This window comes from Salvelinus alpinus, chromosome 5 (assembly GCF_045679555.1).
Source record: "Salvelinus alpinus chromosome 5, SLU_Salpinus.1, whole genome shotgun sequence".
Classification (NCBI taxonomy): Eukaryota; Metazoa; Chordata; class Actinopteri; order Salmoniformes; family Salmonidae; genus Salvelinus; species Salvelinus alpinus.
Genome location: NC_092090.1, coordinates 42694636 through 42714832, shown reverse-complemented (window position 1 = coordinate 42714832; position 20197 = coordinate 42694636). Strand labels below are relative to the sequence as shown.

Below are 20197 nucleotides of genomic sequence, written 5' to 3'. Positions count from 1 at the left end.
TTGGTTAGTCACATTTTCATACAGTCCTTCTATACATTCACTCATTAGAAAGACAAAGCAGTCATCAAAGTCATGATGCTACAGAGAGCTCCGCCTCAGTGCCCTGTTGCATGGAATGAAAAGTATGGGCGAGGCATGTAAATACGAAGTTTGAGAATATGAATCTTAGACCCATACCACACTTCAACACAAAGACTGTGGGCAATGGTTACGAAGGAGCAGATGTACGTGCCACGTTCCAGAGAAATTGAAACAAAACACACTCACATGCTGATGCTTACTCTAAATAGAATAGAATAATTAAATTAGCACCATGGAGCCCTGGGTAGTGCTAGGTATTCAGGCAAGCTGGCGGCATAGTAGGACAGCCACACTTTCTTATTTTGAGCGAACCCTCCTAAATCTCCTTGGACAGCTGTCCGGTTATTAGCATTAATTGAATCTGCCGGGTCCTGAGAAAAGACAGGCGACCATTGGGATGCACACAGTTCATTCAGGGCCATGGTTGAGGCTGACAGGCAACATTGCGAGGGGGCAGCAGTGGGTATGAATTTAGTAATAGCTGAACAGTGTGCTAGTGTGAGTGACAAGAGACAAACATGCGTTTATAGATGGATGGCAAGCATGTTTCCAGTGGCTAGGATACCATTGGTTGACCCTTTACAACAGATCAGATCCTCATGTTACATCAGAGGAGGCTGGTGGGAGGAGCTATATGAGGACAGGCTCATTGTAATGGCTGGAATGGAATTCATGGAATGGAGCATGTGGTTTCCACATGTTTGATGTGTTTGATATTGTTCCATTTATTGCATTCCAGCCATTACAATGAGCTCATCCTCCTATAGCTCCTCCCACCAGCCTCCACTGTGTTACAACGTATGACTGATGCTGCTGCCTAGCAGAGGTGTGTGGTGAGTGTATTTGTCAAGCGGAGGTGTTTCTCTGTGTGTGTGTGTGTGTGTGTGTGTGTGTGTGTGTGTGTGTGTGTGTGTGTGTGTGTGTGTGTGTGTGTGTGTGTGTGTGTGTGTGTGTGTGTGTGTGTGGTAATACTCACAGCATATACGTAATGACTCCTACACTCCACATGTCCGTTGGGAATGAGACAAAGTCGTAGTTGACCACCTCAGGAGCCAGAAATTCTGGAGTGCCAAAATTGACCTTTAGTTTCTCTCTGGGTCTGTACCTGCGGGGAGAAGGGCACATTTGAACAATGGGAACATAAAGGTCTCACCTATTACAACAGAGCGTCATGGGTGGAGACTCAGAGTTACAGAGATGGCCTACTTTTCACCAACCTGTCTACTGGGTGACTGTTACCATGACTACCTCATTGGCTACTCAATTGAGGATGATAGAAAAAGGGAGATGTCAATAGATGTGATTTGTAGATTAAAACAGCTCTTGTCACTTAATGGAGAAAATATTGAGAAACGTACTTTCTGGCCAGACCAAAGTCTATTATCTTGATCTGGTTCCCTGTGGAGTTGACACAAAGAATGTTCTCTGGCTGAGAGGAAATAAGGAGCGCATGTAAGAATCCTTACACCAGGGTGATACGTAATATAATTAAAATCCATGTCGAACTAACAAGTCTTGCAATATATTCTATGTATAGTATATGATTTTTACCTTGAGGTCTAAATGGAGAATGTATTGCTGATGGAGGTACTGTACCCCCTCACAGATCTGTCTCATAAACACGATGGCATCCAGCTCTGTCAGCTGGTAGTTCTCGTCAACGATCCGGTCAAACAACTCACCACCTTCCACACTGCAAAGACAGGGAGCTGGTCAGTGCCGTAAAAGTGATATTGTTCTACTGTGCAAGAAGCAAAGAGGAAATTGAGTGGCATAGAGGTTAATTCCACTAAAACAATGCTTTGTAGCCTGGAACAGTGTTTGCCTTACCCACATGAAATGCAGATAGGTGGTGCTATTAGAGTTGCAATTTCTAAATACTGACTTCATGAGAATAATGACTTACTACTCCATAATAAGCGTAAGGTTTGTCCGTGACTCAAAGGCATCATAAAGCTGAATCAGGTTCACATGGTTAAGTTGGTTCATCACCCCTATTTCATTCTTCACTTCATCCTTTGTTACCCGGTGGGAGGAAGTAAGAGAAGAGAGAGCAGGAAGTCACTCAACCTCAGCAAAATGAAAATCACAATCTATCACATTTCATGATTTTAGAAGAAAAGAAAATCGAACCACTTATACCCATGCTTATACCCATATCAATTATATGTATATGACACTATACCGTAAACACATTCATTGAACAATGTATTATGCAGACCTCGGTTCAAATCAATGATGAATATATACCCTGGATTGCTGATGCTATGTAGTGGACAGTGAGAGGCTTTGAAGCCACCGATCAACCATATTGGCACACTCCAGTAAGCACAGTCCTCCATAGGAATGAATGGAATTCTACAGTATTTCAATTAAATGTTCAAGATTAAAATTACATGTATTTAAGTATTTTTGTTGTTGTAGTGGGAACAGTGACATTAGTAAAAAAAAAATAAAAAAAAATACTATAATTTTCAAGTATACATGAAGGTGTCTGTAATAGAATAAATGTGGCAAAACGAACGTAGACATTAGTAAATGCATTTCTATAGCTTACAAAATATGTTTTACAATGGTGGGGGAGTGCTAAAATGGAGGCATGGTGACTTCAACACACCGCCCCCTATCAGTCATCTAATAATGTGGCCCCAATCAACTACTTATAAATAGCCTACTATTTAAAAGTATTTTCAAATAGATCATTTCAAATTCCTAACCGACCTGGGTTAAATGCATGGGAGTGTATTTGAGTCAGTGTATTTGACCATTTTCAAATACATGCCAATACTTTCCAAGCTTATTTCCAAATACATTCCAATATTCAAATACTTGTCTCTTACAGTAAAAAATATATTTGATAGTAATTGAAATACCCTAAAAAAGTACTTGAACCCTGGTATTATTCCAGTAAGAAACAAATGAAAAGTGGATATTTCTGATTAGTATGAGTACTTAAGAGCAATTTCCCATGGAAATCCCGTAATTACTTCTGAACAAAATGAGTACATGACATATTGGACATAAGAAACATCGTACTTTGCTCAGTGTATGGCTGAGTGTCTCGGAGTCTACGCCCAAACTAAGTTTTTGATTGATTAAGAAATACATTATTAATCACAAATTCAATACCAGCTTTCTGTTGTACTCATTCAATGTGTCAATAAAGGCAAGGTCAGAAGAAAAGCCAAAGTTAGAAAATTAAAACAGTGCTTATAAAGAGAGTGTGGTGATTAGCAGGTGCAATACGAGTCACATGTTGAAGGCGAAGGATGTGAAATTAATCTCGACGGGAGCCGTGGTGGATTTTGGTTAAGAGAAGAGACACAGGTGCATGCTGTATGTAAATATGTGCTCTTTAAAAGTGCAAAATGCAGAAATCAATCCCCCATTTCCTGGATGCTAAAATTATAATTGTTCGCCGTCTTTCAGTTTATGTGACAGAACAAGCAATGCATAGTGTACAATCATTGTACCATCTAAACTGCGGTGAAATATCTTTTCAATAACCAAAAATATTGTATTTTCAGCTGTTTGAAGCTGTTTTAGAGCCAAAATTAAAAGACGCAAAAATGAAACTTATGAACGGGAAGCATAGAAATAGCGCACATAGAACATATCTACCGCTTCTTATGCCGGGTGTACACTACTTTCAAAATCCAAACATCGCTGAACCTCTCACATTAAACAACCTTCTTTCCTGTATTTATTTGTCTTGCACACTAATCGATCTGGCACATATGGTGTGTCACACACTAGAAGATTCTTCACTTGGTCATGAGGATTCTCCATACCACCATGCTGTCTCGTGAAAACAATGACATCATGATGTGATTCGATTGTTAACGTAGCTAGAATGAGCTGTGGCTCAAAGCAGCCTCATAAAAGTTTTCAGTCAGACATTCACGCTTGCTACGGCAGAGCTGAAATTTGTTGCCAACATTTTGAATTGAATAACATTTCTTCTGAACTTCATAGCTGTAACGATTTTACACTTTTGCTTTGGTCAAAAGGCAAGTACAAATGCATACCACCCTGCATCCCACTGCTGGCTTGCCTCTAAAGCTAAGCAGGGTCGGTCCTGTTCGGTTCTTGGATGGGATACCAAATGGTGTTGAAGTGGTGTTGGAGGGCCAGTAGGAGGCAGTCTTTCCTCTGGTCTAAAAAAAAAATCCCCAGGGCAGTGATTGGGGACATTGCCCTTTGTAGGGTGCCATCTTTTGGATGGGATGTTAAACGGGTATCCTGACTCTCTGTGGTCACTAAAGATCCCATTGCACTTATCGTAAGAGTAGGGGTGTTAACCCTGGTGTCCTGGCTAAATTCCCAATCTGGCCCTCATACCATCATGTCCACCTAATCATCCCCAGCTTCCAATTGGCTCATTCATTCCCCTGTAACTATTCCTGAGGTTGTTGCTGTAAATCAGAATGTGTTCTCAGTCAACTTACCTGGTAAAATAAGGGATAATAAAACACTAGTAGTAGTCATGGCTCCTGCAGGAGAGTACACATTCTGGGTGATGTGATACTAAGTCATCTCACTGGCTTCTTCTCTGGCGAGCGCTCATTGGCTACTGTTGATCACCGTTCACAAAAATTGTTGTTGCACATCTCACACGACAAGAGCATTGAAGATTTTGCGCCGATAAAATCAAACACGTTTGAAAATATTGGGACGTCTGGGACTGCTCAGCGGCGAGATCGGTAGCCCTCAGATTGTTTCTCTGATCCACTCACATTAAATGAGAGTCTGTGACAGCCGCACGCCCCGAGTAGGCAACGACATTGGGATTTTGTCTCTAATCTCCAAAAACTTGTCTGGGATAGCTAAATCAGGGTGAAAATTGTGTACTGTACACCCGGCTTTAAACTTGATTTCAATGAAAATAACAGATCAATAATTCAGATTTCTGTGAATTTGGTCAGTTCACCCCAAAAGTTAGATATTGCAACTTTAACTTCGTTGCAAAGTATTTATTTATTTTGAGATAGAGAGAGCTAGTATGTGTGTGTGTGTGTGTGTGTGTGTGTGTGTGTGTGTGTGTGTGTGTGTGTGTGTGTGTGTGTGTGTGTGTGTGTGTGTGTGTGTGTGTGTGTGTGTGTACCCGTGCGTGTTTGTAAGTGTGATTAGCTCTTTAATCTGCGGCTAGAGAATTGCTCACATCGAACCTCATAAATAAACTTGACAGGAACATAGAGAGAGGTCAGGGTGGGTGTGTAAGGTTGGAGTCAGAGAGAGGAGGGGTACAAAGACCACAGGTCTGTTGTTGTATATCCACTTACTCTCTCCCTCATTCCCTTTACTTTGATCAACTTCGCAGCGAGGATTAGGCCCGACGACAGTTCTGCGCACTTATGGACCTGCCCAAAACGTCCCCTGTGGAAACAAGGACACTTATGAGTGCGTAGATACTTTACATACGCTACCGTTCAAAAGTTTGGGGTCATTTAGAAATGTCCTTGTTTTTGAAAAAAAATTATAATAATTTTGTCCATTAAAATAACATGAAATTGATCAGAAATACAGTGTAGACATTGTTAATGTTGTAAATGACTATTGAAGCTGGAAATGGCAGATCTTTTATGGAATATCTACATAGGTGTACAGAGGCCCATTATCAGTAACCGTCACTCCTGTGTTCCAATGGCACATTGTGTTAGCTAATCCAAGTTTATCATTTTAAAAGACTAATTGATCATTAGAAAACCCTTTTGCAATTATGTTAGCACAGCTGAAAACTGTTATGCTGATTAAAGAAGCAATAGTACACAGCATTGTACCAGATCATCAGTTTCTTGGCAATTTCTCGCATGGAATAGCCTTCATTTCTCAGAACAAGAATAGACTGACGAGTTTCAGAAGAAAGTTCTTTGTATCTGGACATTTTGAGCCTGTAATCGAACCCACAAATGCTGATGCTCCAGAAACTCAACTAGTCTAAAGAAGGCCAGTTATATTGCTTCTTTAATCAGCTCAACAGTTTTCAGCTGTGCTAACATAATTGCAAAAGGGTTTCTAATGATCAATTAGCCTTATAAAACGATAAACTTGGATTAGCTAAAACAACGTGCCATTGGAACACAGGAGTGATGGTTGCTGATAACGGGCCCCTGTACTCGTACGTAGATATTCCATTAAAAAATCTGCCATTTCCAGCTACAATAGTCATTTACAACATTAACAATGTCTACACTTTATTTCTTATCAATTTCATGTTATTTTAATGGACAAAAAATAAGAAAAATTGCTTTTCTTTCAAAAACAAGGACATTTCTAAGTGACCCCAAACTTTTGAACGGTAGGGTACATGTGAAAGAAACAGGTGTGAACATGAATATTTGTTCATAGACATTTATGAACATACATATATACATCCTAGCCGCGCAAGCAGACTCTACGTGGTATTCTCGTGATCTGTGCTTCAGGTTATGAAGAACCTTTAAAATGCTAGAACTCAAGGCTTCATACACCCCGACAAAGGCACCAAAGAGCACAGCACAGACCCACAAGCAGTCAATCTTGAGGGGTATCCTTTGCGTTGACCTCGGTCAGGGCTTTGCAGACATACTCCAAGGACCTGTTTTACTCCTCTGGTTTCATTGGAGGTATATCATCATCCGCCACACATGGAGAGTTTACTAAGCCAACTTCTTTATGTAGCGAGAGCACCTCTACTCTACTCTACATGGACCATGGAGATTTTAAAAAGCCCCTATGCAAATGGCCACTCAACACCTGCCCAAAATAAACCCTGTCCATGACAAGCATAAAATAAGCCAGTGCTTATTTGCAGACTCTGTGGGGGATTAGCCATGTCTCTGTTGCCAGTTGTTCAGCTCTGCTGCTGATACGTACTCTCTCTCCTTGCTTTGCCCATCGCCTGCTATCATGCTATACTGCACAGTCTGTCAGTCTGCTAGCCCTGTTTATCTGCTAATGCTGCACCTGGTTACCACTGCTGCAGCAAGCTGCTCCTCTTGTGTTTTCTACATCGTTACTGTCAGTCAACATCATTGGGTAGATGCCAACCTGACAGTGTATTTATAGCAGTAGAATATCAGTTGGTAACCCTCACTTACAGTAAGTATGTTGTGTTTGGGGGGGTAACAATAATGGGAATAATATATGCAACACCACAGTCTGTGTGTACGGTAAACACATTCTCGTTGCCCTTAAGAATTAGGACTCACCCTCCAAGAACCGCGTTAGGCTTTACAGCGTAATAAGAGCCCATCGGGACTTGCTTGGCACTCACAATGCGGTGCTCAAAGGGAGCGGGCAAGGGTGGGCAGTCATCTGGAAAAGAAGAGCACCGGAGCATGATTTATTATATGCTTGGTGGTATGGGTAATGATCTGTGGACTTATTGGAAGATTGACAGACCATGAGGAGCATATTTCATACTGCATTTCACCCAGTAACATAACGCTGTGAAATCCATATTGTGATGAAAATGACATTGATATTGCACTTCTTACCTATGACCAAAAGTTGTGCATCCAGGCCTGCCGCCTGTGCAGCTGCTGTAGGGTTTTTAACAACTAAAGAGGGAGTTGGCTGAGGGATAACTTGTTTTGCAGAGTCTTTCACTGTCTCAGACTCGGGTTGAGGTGGAACAGGTTTGTGCTGCTCTGTGGCCGCCACCGGCTCAGGCTGGACCTGGGGGACAATCGTTACGGACTCTGGTTTGGTGACCACATGCAGTGGGCTTGTTAGCGCACTGCTGTATGGGGTTGGTGGTGTTACAATGATAACAGGCTCCTGAGGACTGACTGCAGCCTTTGTAAAGTCCTCTTGAGGGAGAGTGTCATTCTTGGAAGGAAGAGAAACACTTTCAGGGGCTTTCTCCAGCGGTTGCTCCTCAGTGGTGGAGATAGGTGGCTGTGATACAGTGCGCTCTGGACCTTGTGGAACCTCTGTCTCCTTGACTTTGATGTACTGACTGTCTAACTCACTGTTCACCGAAATCATGGTCACATCAGGAGTCCTAGCAACACAGTAACATTACAAAACAGTCAATGTTTGAACAATGCATAGACCTACACTTTTTCTTCATTAATGAAACAGAATATACATGTAACTAATGAAACCAACGTGACTGCAATATATTAGATTACATTTTAGATTAGGGTGTCACATGTACAGGGACGCAGATGTAATTGCAGGGTACAGTGAAAATATTATGCTCCTGGCTCCAAGAGCGCAGGTCAAAATATAGATAGGCTATAACTCATATTGTTACTATAAGTAGTGAGATACTGATTCTCATCCTAAGTACCCCCATTCTTGAAATGCCACTTAGAGTAGGCATGTAAAAAATTGGCAACAACAGAAGGACCCTTTGATGTTCTTTATCCCCATTAGCATGTACCTCATGTTGCTCACCCTACTCAGAGTGAGAGCCCACTGCCACTTGAAACCCTTTCATTAGAGACATGAAAAGGCAGCAGTGGGGTTTAGCTTGAGGATAATTTATTAAATCCCCCCTGTGCTTTCACATTTCTAGCTGAAAGTGTACATCAGTGATTGAAGGTGCTTTGTTAGACCTCTTTGATGACAAATGATGTCAACACAACAGATCCACCTGTCACGCTTTTCATAACCCTGTTGGGAGTAATGGTACGGCTATTTGTTGACAAAAGAAACACTTAATAACAAGAGAGATTGCACTTTGGATACCTGGCATTTTCTATTGGTTAAGAATCAGTGAAAGCCTACCTCCTCAGCTCAGAGAGCACTTCGATGGTGACCTCCACCTGAGCTACGACCACATCAGGGGCGAAGGTCTGGACTCTGGTGGGCCCTCTGCTCTTTAAGGTGACCTCTTTGGGCTTGCGAGAGCCTTTACTACCCCAATCACTATTGGTAGATGGGAATAAGGCCTCATCGACTGCAGGGCCCTCGGTGAGAGCTTCGGATGAACTGCAGGGATCAGGCTCAGGAGGAGTTGGGACTTCCACTCCATGGTCTGCGGCCTTCGCTTCCTTTACAGGGAGCTCTACCGCCTTCTGGTCACCTGTGGGAGAACAGCAGCATATATACCAAAAGGAATTAGCACAAGTAATCACTCATTTGCTTACGTGATCCCCACCCACTCACATTAACTTTGCAGAAAACATCCAGGCAGTTGTCAGTAACTGGTCAACATTGACTGAAAGCACCTTAAAACACATTTGATGTAAGAAATGGGATATACATTACCAGCCAAAAGTTTGGACACACCTACTCATTCAAGGGTTTTTCTTTATTTGTACTATTTTCTACCATTGTAGAACAATAGTGAAGACATCAACACTATCAACACGACATGATTCTACATGTTGTGGAATCATGTAGTAACCAAAAAAAGTGTTAAACAAATCAAAATATATTTGAGATTCTTCAAAGTAGCCGCCTTGATGACAGCTTTGCACACACTGTACAAATAATGTTTGATTGATTAATTGATTGATTGATCCAGGCTGTATCACAACTGGCCATGATTGGGAGTTCCAGAGGGAGGCGCACAATTGGCCAGCGTCGTCCGGGTTTGGCCGGTGTAGGCCGTCATTGTAAATAAGAATTTGTTCTTAACTGACTTGCCTAGTTAAATAAAGGTTAATTTTTTTTAAATTACATTAAATTGAAAAACATTAACTGAAAAATATGTATCATTGCCAACAGATAACACAGAGACAAGTCCAGCTTACCTGTGGCGATTTGTAAGCCCTCTTCCGGGACCTGAGTCCCCTGGTCGCAAAGAGTGACTTTAGGCTTTACTCTGCTATCTTCTGATTTAGTTTTCTGAGGGAAGAGAACATCTTTCATATATATTGTTGCTTACTACTTCATCACAATCAGGTTTAACAATCATTCTCCCACCAATGTGGTATAGTTTGAACAAGATAAACCACATATAGCAAACAGGATGAATAAAAAAGTTAAAAGCTGAAATATCTTATCTACATGTTGTTCACATCCACTCATCACCACATTGCCAATACGTCAGGCATGGACTTGAGGCATGGAGTATGATTGAGGCATGGTCTTTTTAGTATTAATGATGAACTGGTATGGCATATTTGAAATGACAACACATAACTGATAACAGATGCCTACTGGGCTGACTCAGCTGGACTCTGTTATTAGTTTACACTAAGCCATGAGTAACTGGGAGATGCCAGCAGTGGATATGGCCTGGAAGTACACCGCAGGGTCATAGCATGGGTGGGCAAGAAGCAATGTTGTTGTGATCTGCGTTCGCACGGCATACCTTACTGGCTCTCATTATAGAGGCCATCTGTCTGCCTAACACAAAATTAAACTGCACTGTCTCCACTAGAGGTCGACCGATTAATCGGAATGGTCGAGTAATTCGGGCCGATTTCAAGTTTTCATAACAATCGGAATTCGGCATTTTTGACACCGATTCTGGCCGATTACATTGTACTCCACGAGGAGCCTGCATGGCAGGCTGACTACCTGTTACGCGAGTGCGGCAAGAAGCCAAGGTAAGTTGCTAGCTAGCATTAAACTTATCTTATAAAAAACAATCAATCTTAACATAATCACTAGTTAACTACACATGGTTGATGATATTACGAGTTTATCTAGCTTGTCTTGCGTTGCATATAATCGATGCGGTGCCTGTTAATTTCTCATTGAATCACAGCCTACTTCGCCAAACGGGTGATGATTTAACAAGCGCATTCGCGAAAAAATCACTGTCGTTGCACCAATGTGTACCTAACCATAAACATCCATGCCTTTCTTTAAAATCAATACACAAGTATATATTTTTAAACCTGCATATTTAGTTAATATTGCCTGCTAACATGAATTAACTAGGGAAATTGTGTCACTTCTCTTGCGTTCCGTGCAAGCAGTCAGGGTATATGCAGCAGTTTGGGCCGCCTGGCTCGTTGCGAACTGTGTGAAGACCATTTATTCCAAACAAAGACCCTAATTAAATTTGCCAGAATTGTACATAATTATGACATAACATTGAAGGTTGTGCAATGTAACAGCAATATTTAGACTTAGGGATGCCACCCGTTAGATAAAATACGGAATGGTATTTCACTGGAAGAATAAACGTTTTGTTTTCGAAATGATAGTTTCCGGATTTGACCATATTAATGACCTAAGGCTCGTATTTCTGTGTGTTATTATGTTATAATTAAGTCTATGATTTGATATTTGATAGAGCAGTCTGACTGAGTGGTGGTAGGCAGCAGCAGGCTTGTAAGCATTCATTCAAGGGGCCTCCCGGGTGGCGCAGGGGTCTAGTGCACTGCATCGCAGCGCTAGCTGCGCCACCAGAGTCTCTGGGTTCGCGCCCAGGCTCTGTCGCAGCCCGCCGCGACCGGGAGGTCCGTGGGGCGACGCACAATTGGCCTAGCGTCGTCCGGGTTAGGGAGGGTTTGGCCGGTAGGGATATCCTTGTCTAATCGCGCTCCAGCGACTCCTGTGGCGGGCCGGGCGCAGTGCGCGCTAACCGAGGGGGCCAGAGGCACGGTGTTTCCTCCGACATATTGGTGCGGCTGGCTTCCGGGTTGGAGGCGCGCTGTGTTAAGAAGCAGTGCGGCTTGGTTGGGTTGTGCTTCGGAGGACGCATGGCTTTCGACCTTCGTCTCTCCCGAGCCCGTACGGGAGTTGTAGCGATGAGACAAGATAGTAATTACTAGCGATTGGATACCACGAAAATTTGGGAGAAAAGGGGGTAAAATTTTTATAATATATATATACATTTTTTTTTTTTTAAGCATTCATTCAAACAGCACTTTCGTGCGTTTGCCAGCAGCTCTTCGCTGTGCTTCAAGCATTGAGCTGTTTAGGACTTCAAGCCTATCAACTCCCGAGATTAGGCTGGTGTAACCGATGTGAAATGGCTAGCTAGTTAGCGGGGTGCGCACTAATAGCGTTTCAATCGGTGACGTCACTCACTCTGAGACCTTGAAGTAGTTGTTCCCTTGCTCTGCAAGGGCCGCGGGTGGCTGTTGTCGATGTGTTCCTGGTTCGAGCCCAGGTAGGGGCGAGGAGAGGGACGGAAGCTATACTGTTTCACTAGCAATACTATGGTGCCTATAAGAACATCCAATAGTCAAAGGTATATGAAATACAAGTGGTATAGAGAGAAATAGTCCTATAATTCCTATAAACTTAAAACTTCTTACCTGGGAATATTGAAGACTCATGTTAAAAGGAACCACCAGCTTTCATATGTTCTCATGTTCTGAGCAAGGAACTTAAACGTTAGCTTTTTTACATGGCACATATTGCACTTTTACTTTCTTCTCCAACACTTTGTTTTTGCATTATCTAAACCAAATTGAACATGTTTCATTATTTATTTGAGGCTAAATTTATTTAATTTTTGTATTATATTAAGTTAAAATTAAAGTGTTCATTCAGTATTGTTGTAATTGTCATTATTACAAATAAATAAAATTAAAATAAAAAAATCGGCCGATTAATCAGTATCGGCTTTTTTTGGTACTCCAATAATCATAATCGGTGTTGTAAAATCATAATCGGTCGACCTCTAATCTCCACCCAAAAAAGATCGACATTTCAATCTATTCGTCAAATGTATTTTATAAATCCCTTTGTACATCAGCAGTCAAAAGTTTTATTTTTTACAGCTACCGAGCCTCAAACCCCTAAGAGCAAGCAATGCCGAGGCAGAAGCACATTGCTTAGTAGCCCTTGATCCTGACTCTCAGTTCCATTACATTACACTACACATAAGAGTCATTGGACGAAGGCGCCTTCTATAGGGGGGATTTTTGTTTCCAATCAGCAACCTTTCATATAATAATTTTCAAAAAACAGAAGTCAAATTTGTACACACCTTTATAGCGTTAGGGTTCCAACTTAGCCATATTATGTTACAGTGCTTGTTTTTACGGAAAACAGACGGTAGAGGGAGTGGACTACCTGTGCTAATTAGCTATCTGCATCTTCAAACAGCTGTGTGTAAACGGAAGACAGATGCCACAAATGTGTTGTCACTGAAAAATAACGTTGGCTGCAACGGTGTTAAAACAGTGTACAGTAAGTGTGTATTTTGAAGTGATGTGAAAGTAGAGGATTTATTTTTCTAGAACTTCACCAAAGTAGACACTCGATTCACGTTTAGACGGAGTACTGTATTTGTCTATTTTGGCTTCCACAGCCAATTCACCCTTTAAACAGAACATGTAAGGTCCTTAGACTAAGGATTCCAATATTGGGCTAAGTGGCCCCTTTTCTGGCTGTACCTGGTAGAGATTTTAGAGTACTTGTGTGGCCTTGTTTTACAAGACGTATATTGGTGCTATTGGTCATTTTGGGGGATTTGAATCTGGATTGGCTATCCCTGGCCTCAGATCAATTTAAGAGCATATGCATTGATTTTAAACTCACTCAATTGATCTCAAAACCCACATGGCTAAATGTGAAAAACCCTGTTAACTCCTCCTTGATTGATTTAATTCTTACTAACCCGCATAAATATTTGTCTAGCGGGGTATTTACATATGATATCAGTGATCATTGTCCCATAGTATGTATTAAAGATACGAAACAGCAAAATACTAATTCTAATTTAATTAAGAACAGAACTTTTTTTAAATGTTTCTCCTCAAGGGTCAATACATGACATGTTCTACTCTGATTGAGCCACTGTATCCTGTATTTCTAACCCTGAGTTGGCTCTAGAAAATGTATCCTCCAAATGTATTCCTCTGGCAGATAAACACGCCCCCCTATTAAACAATTCAAAGATAGATCTAACTCTTGTTTTTCTTCTGAGCTATCTAAGCTCATTCAGGTGAGAAATCAGGCCTGGGTCAAAGCAAGTTAAACTGACTCTGTAGTGGATTGGCAATCTTTCAGACAATTAAGAAACAGATACTATCTCGATTAAGACAGCTAAGTCAACCTACTTCCTAAGCGTTGACCCTGCTGGTGATCCTTCTACATTTTGTAAAACAGTAAATGCACTGAAGCGTACAAATTCCTCTTCATCCCTGCCTAAACAAGTTCTGTCTGACTCTGGCATCATAACTGAGAAGAATGGGATAAGTGATGCTTTTTAGTTTTATTTGAGAGAATTGGTGGTTTAACTGACCCTGGTCAGTCAATCGACTGCGCCTCCCTTTGCCAGCTTCTAGCTGACTGGATGGCGAACCCATCAAATTCTAGTGCATCCTTGTTTTAATTTCAACAATTTACTATCTGTGATGTGCTAGATGCCTTGTTAAAGATTGATGTAAAACAAATCCACTGAGGCTGATTTGCTTGACCCATTTTTGCTGCAGCTCTCTGCCCTCCTGAATAATTAACCCGTATTTTTTACCTGACTATTATATCTGGTACTATCCCCAAGGTTTGAAAGGCGGCCCATGTACTCCCCCTTCACAAAGGTGGAGATGCTTGTGACCTAAATAATAAAAAAATCGCCCTATTTCTAAACCTTCTTGCCTAGCTAAACTATTAGAATCCTTAATTCTCAGCTAAGATCTTTCTTATCTTTGAAATGCTTTCTAAATGTACGTCAGTCAGTGCTTTAACCTGGTCTAAAAACTATCTCTGCTGCAACCCTAGTTATAAATGATGTGGTTAACTGTATGGATAAAAGACAACATTGTGATGCCCTCTTCATTGACCTGTCAAAGGCTTTTGATACTGTTGATCACTCACTGCTAATTCAAAGGCTTTCCTCAATTGGCCTAGACCAGGCTGCATGTAACTGCTTAATAAATTACTAGACAGATAGAACTCATTGTGTATCTACTGATGGTGTTAAATCAGGTTTCCTGGATATTACAAAAAGGTGTCCCACAGGGTTCTGGGCCCTGTATGGTTTACATTAACAATATTGACTTGTCTTCCCCCCCCCCCCCCCCCCCCCCCACGGTTGACCAGACTCTATCTGAAATTCAGTCTGCATACATTGTATTACAGAAAAACTCTATTGACCTGAAATTAGTATTGCAGGTAAAACTAAGTATATGTTGTTTACCTTTACGTCATTTAGCAGACACACGACTTACAGTAGTGAGTACATACATTTTTTTTTACTTGTCCCCCATTGGAATCAAACCCACAACCCAGGCGTTGCAAATGCAATAATATACAACTTGAAAATAAATAATCTACAGGCTTCTTTCTCTCTACCAACTGAGACACACAGGAGGATGGATGTTTTCTTGAGTGATGATTTACGCATATGCACTTTTGATGGTGTCCATATTGATTGTGTCCCTGCTTACAAATATCTGGGCATCTGGATAGAGGAAAAGCTGTCTTTTAAAAACTGTGATGAGTTAGTTAAGAAGCTGAGAATAAAAATGGACTTCTTCTGTAGAAATAGGTCCTGGCTCTCGCTAAATAGTAGAAAGCAGATTATTCAGTCGACGTTCCTATCGGTACTAGACTATGGCGACATCATCTATATGAACGCAGCTGCCACTTCATTAAAGCCGTTAGATGCAGTTTATCATTACAGGCAACAGTTTAAGTACTCATCACTGCATTCTCTAACCAGAAAATGGTTGGCTCTTTGATGTCACGAAGGTTGATACATTGCTATGTTTTCATATATAAAGCCCTTTTACAAAAACTCCCACTGTAGCTAACATCTTTACTAAACTTTAGACATATGAGTTACCACATCCGGTCTCAGGGACGGCTAACTCTGGAAATTCCTTTGTTCTCTACTGACTTAGGTAAATCAGCTCTTAGTGGAACAATCTTCTAAATGTACTTTACATTTAATATTAAAATGTACTTTAAATTTAATATTTTGGTGCCTCTAGGGCAATTCAGAAAGCTGATTGAGGGCTTTATTATTGATTAATGTGTTTGTTTTTTATGACCATGTTTTTCCGTTCTGCTTGCATTTTGAAGTGTGTCTTTTCTCTAGTGCTCATCTGTAAAAGAGACCTTGGTCTCAGTGGGACTCCCTGATAAAATAAAAAGTTTAAAATAAAAGATCGTATTGAATTACTATTCTAATTCCTAATTATATGTTCAAACGAATAGATAACCAGCATTTGGTTCCATCTGCCTTCTAATAGTTTGTTAGTAGGCTACTTTATGTGGTAGCAAACATTAGTATTTAATGTCAAGATTATCAAGATGCCTGTGATGAGAACCTAATTTTGATATGAATCAGAAAATAGATTCTTCATACATTATATGTAATCCAGATTCTTTACCCTAAATTGTCATGAGCTGGGGGGGAAAGCATACAGTCAATGGGAAAAATCCCTCTCACTTCAGTTTCACTTTGGATTTAATGCTAGCAAACAGCCTGATCTTGACAGTAACATTACTGAAACAGCTCACATTGTTTCCCAACAGCTGAACAAACATTCTAGAGACAGTCGGTGACAGATGTCGCCTGGTTAAGTGACATTGCACAAGGCTCCTATAGTAGCAACACTTTGCACTGGGGATTTCAACTGACATTTTACTGGGCAAACGTCCACCTTCAATTTACACTTCCTCATTATGTTAGGTCCTGCCCTAAGAAAATAGCAATGACCACTTATTGAGAGTTAACATTTAACAAAAGATGCTGTTATAGTAGTCAAATCACGAACATTGAAATCCTTTCCCACAAGCCCAAAGCATGGATTAGTCATTTTCAAAAGAGAAATCGTTCCCTTTATTTTACACCACATCATTTGGTGAATTAAACAGGATGAACATTGCATATCCTATACTGCAAATGAACTAATTTGAACTCATGTTCCCATTTGAATGAGAAAGTATTTAAAAAAAGTGTGAGAACATAACATAATGACAGTGCACTCAGTACAGAATGCACTGCGTACTTTCCAAAGGTTAAATTAAGTGGGTAATGGCTCACAAAAGAACGGATTATAAAATGTTAAAACCATAACTCCAAAATTTTCAAGCACCTAAGGACATCACATTTAGTTCTGAAATGGCAAAGATGTGCCAGCCTGCTTTAGCATGAGCTCACTGACCTCCTCCTCCTCTTGGATATACAGTAGGCCCTGTTTCCTCCAGGGTACGATGCCTTTCAAGATGAACTCCACTATCTTAGAGCTTCGGAAAACTTCCCCCACATATCCCCAGAGCTTGTCCACGGCCGAAACCGAGCTCTCTATTCCTTCAATTTTCTCCCGTTGCCATTTACCCTCCTGCTGCAGGTTTTTCAGCAGTGCCACAGTCTCCCCACACAGTACCCTGACCTCCGAGAACAAGGCTGGGTCCCCTCCACCTCCACGAGAGCCCCTGTCCCCCGCCTGGGGGTCCCTGTCTTTTCTGAGCTGGGCCAGGTCCTTCTCCAGCATCCCCATGCCCTGGCACACCATATCCAGCCTCCTGAGGACCTCTGTCTGGCTACAGGCTATCTGCTCCACCTTCACCTCAAGCTGATTCAGCTTGACCTCCATGCCTCCCAGGCTGTTCAGCAGGCTGTTAGTTGGCTTTTTCATTGCTCCAGAAGGGGCCCCAGCATTGTCCAATTTACCCCCCTCGTACATCTTGGCAATGCAGGAGGCCAATGTCTCTGGTTTACTCATAGTTCCAAGAAATTCCACACAGAAGGGAACAAGTGTCAGGCGAGACAAAGGAAGCTGTGCTAATCCACCTTGCTCCAAGCTGAATTGGATCTATTTTAGTTCAAGCTCCCGAGGTGGTGTTGTTCCGCTCCCATACAGGCAGTCTGCCGGACCCTGTTGTCTGTATGTGCCAGAGACATGACACTACTTAAATAAACACCAACTCTTCGCTATCTTATCTTTCCACTTGTCCCCCCCCCCCCCCTCTACCTACCTCTCTGTCCCAACGTTTTTATATAGTAGCCCCCCCACTGCCAAAATTCCAATGGCCGCTTGACGTCACCAAAACATTTAAATTCAACCTCAGAAGATGTTGTTGACTGGTGGGCATGCAAGGAATGACCTTTTGAATATGGCCTTTCGCCAGTATTAAGAGAGAGATGATGAACTTTGGAAAGGTTGTTGTTTTAAAATGTTGACCCATTGTCATGTTGCTTCCCCATTGGGGAAGTACAGGTTGTACAGGTTGTTTGTTTGTTTGCTGGTTGGTATATGTTTTAGTTTGTTTACTGCTGTTGATAGAGTGAAGTGAACCATTGGTGGATCTAAAGGTTCTGGTCCGCCCAGCACAGCTGCTCTGATTGGGCGACTGTCCCCCATCATCGCTCAAAGGAAAGTGACTTGACATTGGCTGACACTTCCCTTTAAAAATAAACCTCTGTAGACAGAGGAATGATGAAGTGCAAGCAGGAATCTAAGCAGTCGCCCTCTCCCTCTGGTCCATGGTAAGGGAGACTGGGGTTGGTTGTCTCATGGGTTGGTTGTCACAGTGCATATCACTCTGAATCTAGAGGGTGCTGTGTAATAATTAAAACATTCAAAATGTATGAATTATTTGAAAGAACTCATCCGCCTGGTCAATTCATGTCAGTATGACAAAACATTGAGGTGAAGGGAATGTAAACTCAGCAAAAAAGGAAACCTCCTCTCAGTTTATTTTCAGCAAACTTAACATGTGTAAACATAACAAGATTCAACAACAGACAAACTGAACAAGGTCAACAGACATGTGACTAACAGAAATGGAATAATGTGTCCCTGAACAAAGGGGGGGGGGGGGGGGGGGTCAAAATCAAAAGTAACAGTCAGTATCTGGTGTGGCCTCTAGCTGCATTAAGTACTGCAGTGCATCTCCTCCACATGGACTGTACCAGATTTGCCAGTTCTTGCTGTGAGATGTTACCCCACTCTTCCAACAAGGCACCTGCAAGTTCCCAGACATTTCTGGGGGGGAATGGCCCTAGCCCTCACCCTCCAATCCAACAGGTCCCAGACGTGCTCAATGGGATTGAGATCCGGGCTCTTCGCTGGACATGGCAGAACACTGACATTCCTGTCTTGCAGGAAATCACGCACAGAAGGAGCAGTATGGCTGGTGGCATTGTCATGCTGGAGGGTCATGGCAGGATGAACCTGCAGGAGAACCTGCACCTACCAGGTGGCGTGGCGAGAATCTGTCTCCTCACCACGTGCTCTCACCACTGGTGTCCCCCAGGGCTCTGTTCTAGGCCCTCTCCTATTCTCGCTATACACCAAGTCACTTGGCTCTGTCATAACCTCACATGGTCTCTCCTATCATTGCTATGCAGACGACACACAACTAATCTTCTCCTTTCCCCCTTCTGATGACCAGGTGGCGAATCGCATCTCTGCATGTCTGGCAGACATATCAGTGTGGATGACGGATCACCACCTCAAGCTGAACCTCGGCAAGACGGAGCTGCTCTTCCTCCCGGGGAAGGACTGCCCGTTCCATGATCTCGCCATCACGGTTGACAACTCCATTGTGTCCTCCTCCCAGAGCGCTAAGAACCTTGGCGTGATCCTGGACAACACCCTGTCGTTCTCAACCAACATCAAGGCGGTGGCCCGTTCCTGTAGGTTCATGCTCTACAACATCCGCAGAGTACGACCCTGCCTCACACAGGAAGCGGCGCAGGTCCTAATCCAGGCACTTGTCATCTCCCGTCTGGATTACTGCAACTCGCTGTTGGCTGGGCTCCCTGCCTGTGCCATTAAACCCCTACAACTCATCCAGAACGCCGCAGCCCGTCTGGTGTTCAACCTTCCCAAGTTCTCTCACGTCACCCCGCTCCTCCGCTCTCTCCACTGGCTTCCAGTTGAAGCTCGCATCCGCTACAAGACCATGGTGCTTGCCTACGGAGCTGTGAGGGGAACGGCACCTCAGTACCTCCAGGCTCTGATCAGGCCCTACACCCAAACAAGGGCACTGCGTTCATCCACCTCTGGCCTGCTCGCCTCCCTACCACTGAGGAAGTACAGTTCCCGCTCAGCCCAGTCAAAACTGTTCGCTGCTCTGGCCCCCCAATGGTGGAACAAACTCCCTCACGACGCCAGGACAGCGGAGTCAATCACCACCTTCCGGAGACACCTGAAACCCCACCTCTTTAAGGAATACCTAGGATAGGATAAAGTAATCCTTCTCACTCCCCCCCCCCTTAAAAGATTTAGATGCACTATTGTAAAGTGGCCGTTCCACTGGATGTCATAAGGTGAATGCACCAATTTGTAAGTCGCTCTGGATAAGAGCGTCT

General features: G+C 42.5%; 1 protein-coding gene across 2 annotated transcripts in view; it reads right to left on the bottom strand.

Annotated features, from left to right (window-relative positions):
- LOC139576203 (myosin light chain kinase 3-like) overlaps positions 1-20197 on the bottom strand; it is a 34209-nt gene that overhangs the window by 3373 nt on the left and 10639 nt on the right. Inside the window, exons 1-10 of one of the 2 annotated variants that reach the window (XM_071401973.1) lie at positions 17043-17834; positions 9771-9864; positions 8800-9097; positions 7560-8068; positions 7272-7377; positions 5364-5457; positions 1988-2097; positions 1633-1774; positions 1440-1510; positions 1058-1186 (exon numbers count right to left, since the gene is read on the bottom strand). In XM_071401973.1, coding sequence (XP_071258074.1) covers positions 1058-1186; positions 1440-1510; positions 1633-1774; positions 1988-2097; positions 5364-5457; positions 7272-7377; positions 7560-8068; positions 8800-9097; positions 9771-9864; positions 17043-17603 — 2114 coding nt within the window. In that variant the 5' untranslated portion in view covers positions 17604-17834. Of the gene's footprint in view, positions 1-1057; positions 1187-1439; positions 1511-1632; positions 1775-1987; positions 2098-5363; positions 5458-7271; positions 7378-7559; positions 8069-8799; positions 9098-9770; positions 9865-17042; positions 17835-20197 lie in introns of those variants that run through there. The other variant, XM_071401974.1, reaches the window with a different exon arrangement.